This window comes from Phascolarctos cinereus, unplaced genomic scaffold, assembly GCF_003287225.1.
Source record: "Phascolarctos cinereus isolate Bilbo 61053 unplaced genomic scaffold, phaCin_HiC Scaffold_2;HRSCAF=192, whole genome shotgun sequence".
NCBI lineage: Eukaryota > Metazoa > Chordata > Mammalia > Diprotodontia > Phascolarctidae > Phascolarctos > Phascolarctos cinereus.
The window spans coordinates 189463573-189481655 of record NW_027555625.1 but is presented as its reverse complement, the minus strand read 5'-3'; the positions used below and the strand labels follow the sequence as shown (position 1 = coordinate 189481655).

The 18083-nt window shown below is 36.9% G+C and overlaps 1 protein-coding gene across 1 annotated transcript in view; it reads right to left on the bottom strand.

Moving 5' to 3' along the window:
• Positions 1 to 18083, bottom strand: part of TPO (thyroid peroxidase) — a 135896-nt gene that overhangs the window by 76348 nt on the left and 41465 nt on the right. Inside the window, exons 5-6 of the mRNA XM_078149153.1 lie at positions 16105 to 16273; positions 11894 to 12026 (exon numbers count right to left, since the gene is read on the bottom strand). Of these exons, the coding sequence (XP_078005279.1) occupies positions 11894 to 12026; positions 16105 to 16273 (302 nt within the window). The remainder of the gene's footprint in view (positions 1 to 11893; positions 12027 to 16104; positions 16274 to 18083) is intronic.

Here is an 18083-nt window from a genome sequence, read left to right as displayed (position 1 = left end):
GATGAGTAAACTGAGGCAAACAAGGTTAAGTGATTGTCCAGGGTCACTAGCAAATTCCTGAAGTGAGATTTGAACTTAGAAAGATGAGTCTTCTTGACTCCAGGGCTAGCACTCTAGCTACTGTCTCACCTGGAGATGAATGCATGGGGAAAGGAAAGATCAGGATAGGGCCAATTTTTACCTGAGGACCAGGTAGCTTCTTATTTTGACTAATATTCTTGATAATTATGTTCTAAATCTAATTGTTTCTGTACTGCAATAGGAATATGACCCTGGAGAAACACCTCAGTCATTCCATCCAAGTTTCAAGTCTGCCACTAGGTAGTTTTTTTCCCACTTTGACTTCTCCCCAATAGTAACAAGTGATCCAGACTTTCATTCCCTTTGTTCCCATAAGCAAGTTTTCCTTATTTCCTGGTGTAATCTTTTTCTATTAGTCAACTTGTTCAATTAATCTAGGATCTTGTGAGAATAGGCTCTGATGGCTTAAAGTGTTACCCCTCTTTAGATAAATGCATTTTCATTTGAATTTGGCAGTTTGGGAGGAGCAATAACTCATAAGATGGACTCTATGAAAGGGACTGTCAAGTATTATTTCAGGACAATGATTGTATGTCTGGAATATATTTTATTTCTGTCTTCTTTCCATTTCCCTAGCCATCATACTAGTTCATGCATTCATTATTTCTTGCTGGAAATCTTAGAATACCAATTTAAATGGTCTTCCTGCCTTCAGTATCTAATTTTATGAACCACAGCCAAAAGAACCATCATCTTAAACCATGAGTCTCTCTACACTCAAAAACAATCAATAATTTTTTATTGCCCAATTGATCAATGAACAAGCATTCATTTTCTTAGTCACTGTGCTTAGCATATCCACTGAAGAAAGTATATATACATATATGTTAGCTCGGTTTGGTAGGAGAGGCATCTGATTTATAAAGAGTGGAATGACTTCACTTTAAGGTAACAAAGGGCCTATCTTCTGGATTTGGTTGGTTCAGGGAACTAGGGCTTCAATGATGGACTTTGCTTCCTTGCTTCCTGTGGCATAAAAATACAAGCCTTTGGTGAGTTGGAGTGCCAAATGTGTAGCAAAATTTCTACTTCTATATGGAACATTTTTCTTACTCAGCATTGCTGCCAATTATGACATCATGCCAGCAGAGGTAGAGGGGATCATCAGCTATTTCAGCTAGTTACTGAAATTTTACAATTTCCTTTTGTGAATTAATTTTTATTAAATTATATTATCCAAAGTTGTTTGCATGTTTTTCAGTCTTCATATTGTTTCACTGGACTAGTCTGAGCTAATCCTGGACCTGGAACATTTGACATTGGTCAAAAGAATTAGTTTAGAAGGAGCACATTGTTTTTGTGGTGGAATGGAGTGAAGGGTAGTTCAAATAAAAGGGAGTCTCAGGTGATATGGTGGTCCTGTGCCCTAGGGCATTTCTTTTATCATAAGGAGAGCCTTCTCATGGGATAGAGGTGGGGGGTATTGATCTGATGGGTACTTAAACAATTTGAACAAGGAGAATAAAGATATTGCATGAATGACTATTCCATGGCTCTTGCTAACGGCTTTAGAAAAGCTGGATCACCAGCATAAGAAAAATGAACATAAAATATGATTCCATATTCAGCAATTAGTGCCATACATGATTGTGATTTTGGTTTTTAAAGATTATATTTTTAAAGAAGAGAGGTACTTTATTTTTCTAGAAATAGCACAGGTGAAAAGAGCAATGCTGCTGTGGGCAGGGATCAATATGTTACAGGTAGTAGGCATGATCTCTGATTTAGGAGTTTTGATGAAGAATGTATGGAATCCTATTGAGATTAGCAATATAAGGGAAGAAAATCAGTAATAAGAATAAGGATGCAGATCAGGGACCTTTCTGGTGATAAGTAGCTGTGTAGAAAATGGATTTTGGAGAGTTGGGTGACTAGAAGCAGAGAGACCTGGAAAAGTCACTTACCCTGTCTAGGTTTATTTATTTCTTTGTAGGAGATCAAGCTATAGGGTCTCTAAAGGCCCTTCTGGTTCTAAATCTTTTGCTTTTTGTGATTTCTTAACCAACTTACATATTGTATCTTTGCTTTGAAAATCTCTACCTTTGTTCTTGAGTTTCAACTCGACATTATGGTAATGTTGGACACTGTTACTACATATCAACATTTCCAAATGAGAGACTGAATGGCAGGGGATGGGATGTTGATTTTCAAGCCATAAGTTAATCATGGTCATGATTTTTCTAATAGCATCATCAATAAAGTCCCAAATTCTCATTAATATATCTTTCTGGAATGAGAGAAGCCATGAATAAAAATTTGACAAGAAAGGAAAGTCCATTTCAAAAGGCAGATTTGGCTCCAAATTTAGCAATGAAGAAACCTGAAATTATTGCATCTTAAGTCAATGTTGCACAGAAATTGTGGCCACGGGATTCTGTCTTGGGAAATATAACATAGTCAAATCCTGCTAAACTAAAATGGACAGTTAATTTATCACGTTAGATGACGATGGTTGATAAACTTCAAGTACAGACAATTGTCCACCAGTTCTTGAAAATTAGCCTGGACTTCTGGAGCAGCACTTAGGGAACAAATCAAAGTCTCAAAATAAAAGTTCTTTTTCCCTAATAATACAAGTATCTAAAATCACGTGGCCCAAATCTCTCTGTGAGTCGTAGAGCAGCAAAGACAGCACTAATGAACTCAAAAGTGTGTGTATATGGGGCAGCTAGGTGGCACAGTGGATAGAGCACCGGCCCTGAAGTCAGGAGGACCTGAGTTGAAATCTGGGCTCAGACCAAACACTTGACACTTACTAGCTGTGTGATCCTGGGCAACTCACTTAACCCCAACTGCCTAAAAAAAAAAAAGAGCGTGTATATGTGCGCATGTGTGTGTATTAATGATTCTCCCTCCTCATCTCCAACGCTCAGAAACCTTAGCATTCCTTAAGGGTTTCCTCATATAAGACAACTTACCTGGTGCCTGCAAATCTTATTTCTTTCCTGCCCCAACAATTACTTTATACTTAATTAACATGGATTTTGTATGTATCTGTAAACATGTGATAGAGAGATGGCATGTTATTTCTTTGAGGACTTTTGTAGTCTATAACAGTGACTAGCACATAGTAGGAAGGATAGGAATAGGGCCTGGACCTATGATTTCATTGGCATAGAAAACTCCCAGCTGTGGAAACTGCGTCTACTAGGGCAGATCAGCAACTTCTCTGCAACTTGCACTCTTATAGAGTTGCTTAGGGCACTGAGAATTCAAATGGCTTGAAGTTGGGGTAACATGGTTAGTAGATGTTGCAGGTGGTGCAATGGTCCACATTTTCCTGTCTCCAAAGCTGGCTTTCTGTCTGGCTTCTTGAATATTTAAAAACTATTTGTTGAATAGAACTGAATTATTACACACAAGAAAAATGGAAACTATCAAAAGAGCTCACTGAGGCATTACATCCAGTGAATTTAGCATAGTGCTAACCTTGGAGTCAGGAAAATCTGCTTCAAGTCTTGCCTCTGACAGTCTTTAGGTATGTGACCACATGCTTAACTTCTAGGAGAATCACTTAACTTCACTGACTGATCCTTAGTTTCTTCCTCTGTAAAATAGGTATGATAATATCTGTGTTGTAAAGTCATTTCAGTCGTGTTTGACTCTTCGTGATCCTGTTTGGGGTTTTCTTGACAAAAATACTACAGCCATTTTCCATTTCCTTCTCTAGCTCATTTTACAGATGATGAAACTGAGGCAAACAGGGTTAAATGACTTGTCCACAGAACATAGCTAGTAAATGTCTGAGGCCAAATTTGAACTCAGGAACATGAATCTTCCTGACTCCAGGTCTGGTGCTCTATCCAAAGGGTTTTGTGAGGCTCAAATGAGATGTTTGTAAAATGCATTGCAAACATTGAAACATTATGTGAATGTTAGCTGTCATTAGTGTTGCTATTATCACATCCATAGGAAGAATATATATATATATATATATATATTTATATATATATATATATATTTATATTATATATATTTATATATATTATTATATATATATATTTATATATATATATTTATATATATATATTTATTATATATATATTATATATATATATATATTATTATATATATATATTTATATGTATATATATACACACACACACACACACACACGCAATATTCTTTGTATAGCATTAATTCATAGATATGATGCGATCAAATGACAAACATGAGTTATGTAGGAGATACACTCCATGGAATCTTCTCAGTCTTCATATGCCAGTTCTTGTTTCAGTTCAACAAGTATTTATTAATCATGTTTATGTGCCAAGTCCTATGCTAGTGCTAGGGACACAAAAATAAAAATGGAAAGTTCCTGCCCTCAAATATTTTGTATTCTAAAAGGGAACAAAACACAGACATGGATAAGAATAATATAATTTAAGAAGAAAGAGGGCTTTAATAACTGGGGAATCTTTGTTCAGAAGGTTATACTTGAATTAAGCTCTGCAAGATGAGAAAGATTCTGAAACATGGAGATGAGGAGTGAGTATTTTCTAGGCTCAGCATAGAGCTTATGGTAGTTCATAGAGGTATGAGCTTAGCATAGTACCTGGCACATAGTAGGTGCTTAATAAATGCATGTTGACTTGCCTTGGAGGGGGGAGATAGAATGTTGAATATGGAGAATGGCTTATAATTCTAGCTTATCTAGAATTTAGGGGGCATTAAGGAGAATAATGTGACATAAGGCTGGTGAAGTAGGTTGAAGTCAGATTGTGGAGGGCTTTAAATGCCAAGCTGAGGAAACTATGTGAAATATGGGTTTGCACAGAGCATGCACAGATATTCTCTATTCCCAGTTAAACACATGGAAGCTCAGTGGGACTTGATTCTGTCCATATATGATTCATTGCCAAGAGTTCCCTAATTGGCTGCTGAGCTGAAAGAGCTGGCCACTCAGGGCACTTTTATAAAGAAGTGAAGTTTCCAGTTGGTATTTTCTTGTCTCTCTAAGAGACAAGCTATGACCGTAGTGAGGACTGAGGAAGAATAAGTAAGGTCTTGGTCTAATGAGGTCAGTTCCCCCCACATGGCTTTACTTCTAGGGGTCTTTACCAGCATCATCCAGCTGCTTTTCCTTCTCTTTGTGTTTTTTTTCTTTCCTGATCTCAGGAGAATAAATTCATGTCCTATAGTGGACATGTCCAGGACAGACAGTGATCTTGTGAGTTCTGAAGGGAGATCCTTGATGTGCATAGCAGCAGTAGTAGCAATGATGGTCCCTGGAGTGGAAGCAGAAATCTGTGCATCAAAGAGTCCAAAACCGATCAGGAGATGGGCCAAGCCTGTCCTCTTTCACCAGCAACAAATATCAGGAGTGATCAGAAAATGCCAAAGGCTGAGATGAAATATGAAATGGCTAATTATTAGCCTTTAAAGTGATTTTGTGTCTTAATGAGGCCTAACTATTCTTTCAGAAGATTGTGACCATTGTTATAAGAATCATTTATTTTTTCTAACAAAAATCTACCTTTTCTCTTTTCCATCCTCTCATTGAGAAAGCAAGAAGAATAAAATTTCTATAATAAACATGGATAATCAAAACAAATTCCTGCATTGACATCTCTCCCTCTCTCTCTCACACACGTGTGTGTGTGTGTGTGTGTGTGTGTGTGAGTATCTATTTCTATTATCTGTACTCTGAACTCCTTACTTCTCTAACAAGAGGTGGGTAGCATGATTCACCATTAGTCTTTGTTTTCTTTATCTTTCTTTCTTTTTTCTTGTATTAATTTATTTATTTTTAGTTTTCAACATTCACTTCCACAAGATTTTGAGTTTCAAATTTTCTCCCTGTCTTGTCCCTCCCCCCACCTCAAGATGGCATGCATTCTGAATACCCCTTCCCCTAATCTGCCCTCCCTTCTATCTCCCCCCTTCTCTTATCCACTTCCCTTTCTGTTTCCTGTAGGGCAGGATAGATTTCTATATGACATTGCCTGTATATCTTATTTCCCAGTTGCATGTGAAAATAATTTTTAACATTTGTTTTTAAACTTTTGGGCTCCAAATTTTCTCCCTTCCTCCCTCCCCCCCACTCTCATTGAGAAGGCAAGCAACTCAATAAAGATTATGCTTGTTTAGTCATGCAAAACACTTCCATAGTAATCATGTTGTAGAAAACTAACTATATTTCCCTTCATCCTATCCTGCTCCCCTTTTATTTTATTCTCTCTTTTGACCCTGTCCTTCCTCAGAAGTTTTTGCTTCTGATTACCCCCTTTCTCAATCTTCCCTCCCCTTTATTACCTTCCCTCCCTCCCCTGGCTCTCTTATTCCCTTCCCCTATTTTCCTGTAGGGTAAGATAGATTTCCATACCCAATTGACTGTGTATATTATTCTCTACTTAAGCCAAATCTGATAGAATAAGATTCACTCATTCCCTCTCACCTGCCCCTGCTTCCCCTCCACTGTAAAAGCCTTTTCTTGTCTGTTTTACATGAGATAATTTACCCCATTCTACCTCTCCCTTTCTCCTTCTCCAGGTATTATCCTCTCTCATCCCTTGATTGTATTCTCCAGATATCACCCATTCATCTTCAATTCATCCTGTGCCACCTATCTATCTATCTATCTACCTATCTATCTATCTATCTATCTATCTATCTATCTATCTATCTATCTATCTATTTATCTATATATCTATTTATCTATCTGTACATATAATTTTTTCCCCTCCAACTACCCTAATACTGAGTTACAAATCATGGGTTACAAATATCATCTTTCCATGGAGGAATGTAAACAGATCAACCTTAATAAGTCCCTTATAATTTCTCTTTCCTGTTTACCTCTTCATACTTCTCTTGAGTCTTGTATTTGAAAGTCAAATTTTATATTCAGCTCTGGTCTTTTCCTTAAGAGTGCTTGAAAGTTCTCTATTTCACTAACTATCCATTTTCCCCCTGAAGGATTATACTCAGTTTTGCTGGGTAGGTGATTGTTGGCTCCTTTGCCCTCTACAATATCATATTCCAAGCCCTCAAGTTCCTTAATGTAAAAGCTGCTAAATCTTGTGTTATCCTGATTGTGTTTCCACAGTACTTGAATTGTGTCTTTGTGGCTGCTTGCAATATTTTCTCCTTGACCTGGGAACGCTGTAATTTGGCTATAATATTCCTAGGAGCTTTCCTTTTGGGATCTCTTTCAGGAGGTGATCGGTGGATTCTTTCTATTTCTGTTTTACCCTTATCAGGGTAGTTTTCCTTGATAATTTCTTGGAAGAGGAAATCTAGGCTCTTTTTTTTTTTATCATGGCTTTACGGTAGACCAATAATTTTTAAGTTATCTCTCCTGGATCTATTTTCCAGGTCAGCTGTTTTTCCAATGAGATATTTCACATTGTCTTTTATTTTTTTTTCATTCTTTTTTTTTTGTTTTATGATGTCTTGATTTCTCATAAAATCACTAGCTTCCAATTACTCCATTCTAATTTTTAAGGAAGTATTTTCTCCAGTAAGATTTTGTGCTTCTTTTTCCATTTGACCAGTTATACTTTTTAAGGAGTTCTTTTATTTAGTGAATTTTTGTAACTCCTTTGCTACTTGGCCAATTTTGTTTTTTTTAAGTTGTTATTACCTTCATTATTTTTTGTGCTGTTTTACTAGGCTGTTAGTTCTTTCTTCATAATTTTCTAATATTACACTCATTTTCCCTCCTTTTTTCCTCTACTACTTTTATCTCTTTCTTTAACTCTTGTAGGAATTCTTGGGTTTGGGTCCAATTAACATTTGTCTTTGAGGCTTTTTTTGGGGGGGAGCTGTTTTCATGTTGTTGTCTCCTTCTGAGTTTATGTCTTGGTCTTCCCTTCTACCATAGTAGCTTTTTATGGTCAAATTCTTCTTTTTTTTGTTATTTGCTCATTTTCTCAGACTATTTCTTGACTTTGAACTTTAAGTTGGGCTCTACTCACCTGGAGCTGGTGAGGCACTGTGCCAAGCTTTAGACTTGTTCATGCTGCTATTTTCAGATCCAGTTCATGGGTGGGGGAGGTCTACAAGTTTTGTTGCTTCCAAGGTGATGTGATTCTGGGAGAGTTTTGGCCGCTGCTCTCCTGGCCTGTGCTCTGGTCTGTGAGTGAATACAAGTACTCTTTTTCTACTTAGAATTGTGACTATGGTTTCTCCCTTACTTGTGGCCACATTCTCTAGTTTGCTAGTACTTCTCCTCATCCTGCAATTGTGACCCAGGACTGCGTATGTGTAATGCAAGAGAGTGTTGCACCCCAGTAATCTCCTTTTGACCAGTCATCCAACCCCTTTGCCATCTGTGGACTGAGAGTTCAGAAGTCACAGCTGCCAGTTCAGTCACCCCCAAGGGCTGATGCTTGTTTTCTTGGGTGAAGCCTGCATTGGACTGCACTTCAGTCTTACCCCAGTGAGAAAGTTTTCCTGCCAACCTTCTAAGTTGTCTTAAGCTAGAAAATAGTTTCAATATGTCATTTTGTTGGTTTTCCACTCCAGGATTCTTTTTGAGGCATTCTTTTAAAGTTGTTTGGATGGAAATTTGGGAGAATTCAGGTGAGTCTTTGCCTTTACTCCACTGTCTTGGCTCCACTCCTTAAAATGTATTTCTATTTGTTTTTTTTTTTTTTTGGTTGGGCAATGGGGGTTAAGTGACTTGCACAGGGTCACACAGCTAGCAAGTGCTATGTGTCTGAGGCTGGATTTGAACTCAGGTCCTCCTGAACCAGGGCTGGTGCTCTATCCACTGTACCATCTAGCTGCCCCTGAAATGTATTTCTAAACCAAAATATACATGATTTTTCCCCCCTCCCTTCTTCAAGTCATTTAATTTTTAAACTATCTTAAGTCGAAAAAAATTCTTGCTTCCTCTCTATTAGGAATTCTAGTTGAACTCATGCCCAATCTGTGACTTTTCTCTGTGGTTTCACTTGTTTATATCTTAGAGTCATTCTCTTCTTCTGGGGTTTTTTGAATGTTCCTATCACTATAAAAAGTCATTAGGTGATAATCTCTTCTAAAATTTCTTTTCTTATTCTTTCAGCTTATTTCCTGACTTTTAAAATTTATGTTAGACTCAGAATCTATGTACTTTTGGAGACAATGTCTGCTTCCTTCTTTAGTCATTCTTCTGCTTTCTTGGCATATTGATTAATGTGTCATTCCAGGATCTCAGGGGAAGCTTAGGCTGAAGACCTGTAAGCTTTCATAAATATCCAAGTGGTCCGATCTAGGGCAAGTATGATCACTGCCATCCTAATCTTATTTCTGCTAAGACCTGATCCCCATTTGGAGTTAATTAATGCAGTTTTGCTCCAACAAACCAGAAAACAGTAAGTTTTACACTTACTCCAGGTAGAGTTTCAATAGACTGCTCCTGGTCTTGGCTACTATAAACAAGCTCTGTAGGTTCCGTAACAAAACAAAACTGCAGGATCCACTTTTGTTTGGTTTGCTGACTTAGTTTTTACACTGCAGGCTTTAGACTAGGTTGGAGTCTGGAAATGACACCCTCTTATGCTCTTGGGGATCAAAGCCACATACCTATCATTTGCTTATAAATTTTCACTTTGATCTGTACAAAGTCTAGGGGCCTTATTCACTCCTCATCTTAGGCACAAGTATCCTCTTCAGTCAGTCATGGATTTATGACCTGTAACTGGGAAATTAATGACAAAGCTACTAGTTGGCTCTTATTCCTGAATTCTGCACAAGTTCACAGCTTCCTTGTATGGGTTTGTGACCTCCTTTTTCCTTGTTTTACATCAGTATCTTTTTTCTTGGATTTCCTTACCTGCACTGGTCTATTATAGTTTTTTAGATTTTTGTGGAGGAGTTGTGTTGGTGAGCTCAATTGTGTTCTTTGAACTATAATTCAGTCATCTTTCCTCCCTGGATCCCTATTATTTCCTTAATCTTCTTTAAATCATTCTGTTAATGCACACTGTGATTCTTCTAGGTTTAGTATTTCTTTATGTGTAGAAATAAACAACCTGTCCCAAACCTGATTCATACTGTGCTCTGGGTAGCTCTTTTATTTCCTCCTTTAGGGAGGCCAAGCCATAACTCAAGGTATAATTAGCCTCATACCTGGGATGCCAGGTTTGGGCTTTGATATCAAGCAAGAGTTCCTGAGAAAGGACAGCCTAATCCTTGTAATTGGGGTGTTCCCTCCTTCAGAACTGAACCTAGACAAATCCTAATGGCAAGATATAGGCTATGGAGTGGTACAAGTCATGAGCCACTGTATTTCCAGTATTGTTTCTACTATCCTACACATATTTTATCCTTGAGACTATAGCAGTCTACTACATCATACCTTAGAAAGACAATTTTGTCAGCTGTGTGGAGGATGGCTTAAAAAGGAGCTAGGAGAAGGGAGATTGGTTTGTAGGCTATTACAATAGTACAGATGAGAGGCAATGACTAGGAAAATAAACAAGAATGGTAGCCATGTGAGTAGGGAATTAAGCCAATATCTAAATGGGTTACTGTGGTAAAAAAAAAATCATCACCAAGTGGCCAGCTTACTAATGATGTCTCTTTGTACTTTGCCAGACTAGTCCTCAGAAAGCAGAATCAGCGTGCTGCCAGGAGTGTACTCAAAACCTTTCCAGCCTAGGTTCAACTGGCAAAGCTTGTACTCAAATTGCATAGTCTTCAAGAACAAGGTCACCTTGACACCACAATGAGGCACTCAGGTGTAACGTTGTGAAAGGAAATGATAAATAGTTGCAAGAAATGTATTCTTACTTGGTTGCTATGATATAACTCAAAAATTTCAATTCTATTAAAAGGCATAGCAATCAAAATATAAATTATATAGCATACAGATATATTTGCAATTATGTATGTGTGTGTATATATATACACACACACACACACACACACATAAAATGCTATCTATGTATTTTTAGTCATTCATTTTTTCTACAAATGTTATTCATATCTACCATGAACACAATATTCTATTGGGTGCTATGTGGAATACTAAGATAAATAAGATATAATGTCTGTCTTTAAGAACTCACAAAATAGTCAAAGAAATAAGAAACTTATACAATGCAGGATAGGGTAGGAGTACTACAGACAATAAGCATAGTAAGATTTCAGAGGAGGTTGAAATCAAAACATAATTTAAAGGTAAGAATATTAGATTTGTAGTCTGTTGAATTGTTTTAAAAGCCAGTTCTCCTATTTGCTACTAGTTAAGACCTTAGGAAAATCAGTTTACTCTCTTCACCTGTTTTCTTATTTGTAAAATGGAGGAGGGCATGAACTCTATGATCTCTAATTCTGCAATTCTAAAATATTGTGAGTCCTATGACTTTTGATCATGTTAATAAGAGAAGGCTTCATGAAAGATGCTACCTAGCCCTTGAGGAATTGGTAGTCATCCAGCACTAGAGATGGAGGGAGGGAATGAACATTTAGGCAGAGGGAATGATATAAGAAAAAAGATTAAAGTAGAACCATATAAAGTGTAGCTAGTTAATAGAAAGTAAAATAGTTCGATTGTGGTGAAAGGTTCACCTAGGATGAATGTGATAGATAAGCTTAGAGAGTGATTTAAATCAGATTACAGAGGGCCTTGAGTACTTGGCTATGTAGTGTATATGCTATCATGTAGATAACAAGGAGCCATTGAATATTTTTTTTCTTTCATTAGGAGACTGACTTTTTTTTTATACTTTTAGTGAAACAGAGCTATATACTTTTAGTAGTACTTACTCCAAGTGATTGGGGATGGCAATTTGTATATTATAGAACTTGGATTGCATATGGTGAGGTGTCAATAATAAAATCAAAGGTTGAGAGAAATAAGAATGTAAATATTAATTACCTGTTGTTGCAGGCTCCTGTGATAAGTCTGTACTTGTTTGCTAAGCAAGTATTTGGACATTTGGGTGGCAGCATGTAAGGTAGGCATCCAGAAACTTTGGTGATTGTGCTCAATAAATCAGCTGACAGAACATCTGTTAAAGAAATCATTTTACATATTATACCTGATCTTTGTGGTGGATATTTTAAAGTATCTCAGAAATATTTTATTTACAAATGTTCACATTATCCCATCAAGAACTGCCACATTTATCATCTGGGAGATTTGACCATGATCTTTTTTTTTTTTTAACTAGGGGAGGACAAGCTAGACCAATTATAGAATTGCAGCTCTAACAACTAGTGTTCTATGAGAAGCAGTTTGTGCAGATGATTACCCAGACCTCTGTTTGTGATCTGACCTTGTAGTCTTCTAACACTTAATAGATTCTCATTTATATTATCTTAGGTGATGAAGCAGAATTTCAAAACTATTACTGTATCAAAAATACAACTGGTCTATAACTGAGAAGCCTTTTCATCAGACTCAGCCTTACTATTACGTTGACCTTCTTCTATGTAAGGATAGGAACAAACACTGCAGAAAATAACAGACACTGCAGTAGTGCCTGATAGATATATATACTCTGCCTTTGGCTATTTCCTTTGCTTCACTCCAAACTTCTTGGGAAATTGAAATGATATACTGGTACTTTTCCCCATTCCTGGAGGCTCACTTGTGTCTCCGAGGCACATAAGTGAGTTTGCCTAAATAAATCCACTGACCTGGTTAATCTAGTCTTTTCCTTAAATAACCCCAGTAACATAGGACCTGCTTGCCATCATGATCTATGCATACCAATAGCAGTAGCTCTGAAGCTGAACTGGCCTGTCTTACCCACCTTTCTCACACCTGCTGGTTATAGTGCACTTATCTAAACGTATCAACAGTAACAAAATGTTTCTGGTCAATTAATTTGGTGATATATTTGACTTTCTGTCCAGGTAACAAAAAAAGATGAAATCCTTTTATAGCTTGATAATTCAAGTGGAGCAATTTTATATATCTAGTTACCTGTAATGAATGCAATAAAATTTATCTGTCTTCCTCCTCCTTTGCTATATTTTGCAAATTATTTTGTATTCTAAATCAGTGTTGTGCTTGGCTCGGGTATTTTTCCATTTGGCAGGGGGATCAAGTACTTCTTGGTTGTAACAGTTTGTAGCTCTTTGGCATCTGTAACAGGGAGATTGCTTACATTAAGTAAACTTCTCTAGGAAATGGTGATACCCAGAGGCAGTCTTTACTTCTACCCATTTTCTCATTTTTAGAGTCAACAGCCTATTTAAATTGGTTTGTTAGGAGCTGTTATAATTGCACATAGTCACTTCTAATTTGGTGTTGATTTTGACTTTGACTTTAATTGGTCAATGAGATCTGACTTGCATACAGAACTCTGTGAAACAATTGTCATGTTAGTAAGCAGTTCTTTCCTGGGTGCTAAGATCAAGTCAAGTTCATTTTAGTGGTGTCTCTTACTGTGTGCTGAATTCAGAGCCTTCCACTCTCTTTTTGAAGAAGGTATCCATGACATATAGTTATGACAACTCTTAGCAGTCTAAAAGCCTCTGACTTCTTTCATTTTTTCAGCATTAAGCTCTGTCTTTCATCACTTTTTGTTGTTGTTGCACACCCCTGTGACAGCCTTTGCACCAAAGCTGATAAGAAGATATACACTCATTTAGTTTGGAAGATCTTGTCAAATTTGTCATAAAGTTTTTTTCTCTACTTCTTCATCTTCTGCAAAAGGTATTGAATCATAAATTACAATTATCTTCATGGTGGTTTGTTTGGTTATACTCTTCATGAGCCTATAAAGTGAAATGACCAAATGTCCCGTAAAGTGACATTTTTTGCAGCCTTGATCTTGAGATAAAATAAACTTTACCCACACCTTTGTTTACTGCCTGAGGAAGAACCCAAGACTTAACAAGCATTTGTTATGTGCTTGTTATGGTCTAGTAGGCACTGTGCTAAAACACTGGGGATACAAAGAAAGGCAAAAACAGACCTCAAGGAGCTTATGTTTTAAAGGGGGAGACAATGAGTAAAAAAATTATCCAAAGAAGGTACTTATAGTACAAGAGGAAGAGTCTTTGATTAGTCCTACAATTTATCCATGAAAATAGGAGATGTAATGTCATGTGCAAGGAGCAGTCACACTACTCCTTTTCCCACTATTCCAGTTTGTCTCAGGACCAAAATAACTGTGACGTTGGCCTGAATGTATACAGTCATCTATAATCTACACGAGTACCCAAAGCTTAGGTATTTCAAAATTTCTTGCCCTCCTGGAGCTTACAGAAGAATAAAACACAGAGGCAGATACATAGTGATGTAAAATAACTGCAATGCAAGATAGAATATGATATAAAAGCTCAAATCAGGTACAAGGTGTGAGCCAAAGTCACAGTAAGGGAAGGTTATTTCTGACTAGAGAGCTAGGTCTTGGAGTCAAGAGGATTCATCTTCAAATACTGCCTCATTCACTTGCTGGTTGTATGATCCTAGGCAAGTCACTTAACCCTGTTTGCCTCAGTTCCACAATTTGTAAAATGAACTGGAGAAAGAAATGACAAATCACTCCAGTATCTTTGCCAAAAAAATACACCTCAAATGGGGTCATGAAGAGTTGAACAAAAGAGAAAAAATGATGACAACAACAACGAATCTCTGACTAGGAAATTAGGGAAGGTTTACTATAAGCAGGAGGTGGTAAAAGTATAGTTCATCCCAAAACCTTTAGCATAATAAAAAGGTATCTTTTTCTAAAAGTCATTTTTAAAATAATCACCTAAAATAATTTATAAAATAATTACCCTTAATCAACGTTTCAATGATTTAATTAACTTAGAGAGGGAAGCTGATTAATATTATTGACCTCCAGAGACAATTGCCTTCTCCCCTCCTAGTTGATTCATTCAGCTTTGGAACCTTATCTTGGGAGTGATCTGTCCTGACTGGTGAGTGAAAACTCATTCAATATACTATATCTAGTTGACCCCAGACCATGCTTCACATCTAACTTGAACTTCTATCTCCTGATGGGAAGTCTAAGCTTACCTGAGCATTTTGTCATCTGAACCTTTTGTGAAAGGGAGTGCTCCCTCCCTTCACTTTTCAATTTACTCTGAAACAGTAAACAAATCAATACTACTACTGTCAATGAAAAAAAGCATTTCAGTCTACTATCACTGCATTCACAAGCCCAATAACTGTCCAGACCAACACGGCCTCTCCTGGTTACCATTCCCTTATATGTGAAGTCTCCCCCTATTAAAATGAGAAGTCCTTTAGGTCAGGGGATATCATATTTTTGTAATTGTACCCTCAGTGCCTAGCATAGTATCTGGCAATAAGAAGTATAAATAAACACATAAATAAATGTTTTTATTAATTCATTCATACAATACACGTAAGAAATATTTTCAATAAAGTTAACACATTTTTTTTTAAAAATTAACCTTTGACTAACTAGAAAAATTGCTTAAACAGTTACCTTTTTCTGGGGAGATTTTGTTCCTTTCTTTCCTAACAACCCCCTCCTTAAGGGCTAATGGATTGTGGGAATAAATCAGTTTTCATCTGATTTCACAGATGACTATGAAAACAATATGCTTCTAGCTAAGTTTTGCATAAACCTAGGGCTTTGTGGGGAGGGATATATGAAATCATAATCTTCCTCTAAACCTCCCAGCTCTGTGAGCCACAAAACCTGATTCCCTGAAAGTAAATTTGTGTCTACAGACCTGAACATTGTTTTTATACTGAGATGTTAGTGGCTGGCTGGCACACCAACTATGTTGTTTGTTCCTCATTTTTATGATTGTTTTTGATTCAATGAGGTAGGCTATTCAAATTGTCAAGCACTGGCTGAAGGCATCACTGAAATTGCAGAAGGTTCTCTCCTTGGCCAAACAAAAAATAAAAAAATTATAGTGACTGTTTTATAAATAGTTTCTAAGAAATGGCACTTTTCTACTGACTGAATAGTCAGGGATGAACTGTATTTTTGCCTGGATCCAAATAAGAAAACAACCTGTCAGATGAAACCAACACAACTTTTGTTTGGGAGGTGACCCTGCAGCTTACCCCTGTTCAATGCTGAAAAGTCATGGGGTTTGGGGTGGCAGGGAGGAAGGGAGGAGATGAAAAGGAGGAGTCACATTTACCAGTTGGATGCCAAGATTTCTCGTGCTGTGGGGAAACTTTTTCTTTCACTGATCGGATTGAAGTCTCCATTATTTCTGCTGCTTGGGAAACATCTTGGCTTGTTCTCTCTGGCAGTTTAGAGAAGGAGAAGAGTTGAGCTGGGGAATTTAGTTCCCTCTTTTTGGGTTCCTGCAGAACAAGAGGAAACATAAAAATAATTAGCCCTTTCAGTGACATAAAATGACTAGAATTCAAGTAATGCAGAACATTCTGGTCCAAGGTATAACCTGATTACAAAATAAAGATCATAAATGAAAATATAAATAGAAGTGCAAAACTGAAAGAATCCTGTGGTTTCACTTTGCATCCAGCAAAGTGACAAAGATGAAGAAAGAGAACTAATCAATGTTGAGGAAGCTGTGTGAAGTCAGGCACACAAATATAGCCTTGGTGAAATTGTGAATCCTTTCAAACACTCTAGAAAGCAATTTGGAATTGTGTTAAGAAAGTTTTAAAATATTCAAAACATTTCACTAGAGATCTTGATGGTAGGTGTCAACCCCTAATAGGTAAAATATAAAAAGTATGGTGGCAAAGTGGGGGAGGTAACTTTATTTTCTCTTTCTTGACATAAGTAATGGAATTTTAGAACAAAGCTCTATTTCCATGTTTAATGGATAGTTACATACAATCCCAGTGCTTTGTCTTTATCCTAATTCTTGGGCAAGGTCAACCAAAGATGGATTTTGCTTTGTCTTAGACTGCTGAGACCAATGACAGACTACCGTATTAGAAAGTGTGTGTCTCTCATTCTGTGAAATATTAAAAACTGGTCCCAAGGACAGTGGCTGACAAGTTGAGAAGCCAACATCACTATGTGTTTTCTAGGCACCATAAATACCTGTAGGAAATGTCTTGTATTCAAATATCCATTTGTCCTTTATTGTCACACTTCTATTTGTGGCAACTGACACTTCTCTTTGCAAGTAAAAAATTCACAGAAGAAAATATTTTACTGAATGTATTCTAAATTGTAAAAAGCAGATTTTCTTGCCATGACAAAAGAAAAGTCCCTTATTTAGCAAGATATTTAAAGAAACACTTTTTTTTTGGAGTAGCAAAGAACTGAAATAAAGTAGATGGTTGATAATTGGGAAATGGCTAAAAAAAAACAACTATAGTACAAATATCTAGAAATGAAGGTAATGTAGAAACAAAAGATATTAAGCAACTTTTTTTAAAAGGAGTTGCTAAGAATAAAAACTGAAAGTGTCACAGAGACCAGATAAACCAAGTTTCTCACTTTGCAGAAGAGGTATGTGAGGTCTACAGAAATCAGTGTGCCATATTAGACATGACAATTTGAATTGGAATAAGAGGATAGGTTTGGATTCTAGGCTTTTCTGAGCATCAAGTTGAGGGAAGCCAGGCGGTGACTAAGAAATCTCTATTATAATTTCTAGCTCTCATTCCTTTGGTCTCATAGAGTTGTCAAAGATCACACAGCTCAAAGGCATTGGAGCCAGGACTAGAACTTTGCTTTCTTGACTTCTTTTTCTGTGTTCCATTTACTACGCCACACTGTTTGCCCTATACAGTATCCATCCAAAGAAAAAGAATATATTAGTAAATAAAATGAATGGTAAGACAACTATCAAATTGATTGACTATAATTATTCTTATTGGTTTCCTTCCCTACTCTTGACCACCTTGTGGATAGATGGATTCATAGGAACTACAGTCACAGGAAGCCAGAGCGAGGTTAGGGAGAGAAGGAGAAGAACTCTCCAAAACTCATTTCCCCCCTAGACTTTCAGATTCGGGAAAAACAGCAGGAAAAACAAAGATTAAAAAAAAATGACTGTAGTCATACTAATGTCATCCTGGTGGATGATGTGGAATTGGTTGCTCTTTGCCTTAATCCCTGTAGCTGAAAAGAATGGCAAGGAAAATCAAGTTCCATTCTGAATTGTACTTTTTTTTAGCCTCAGTAGGCTTT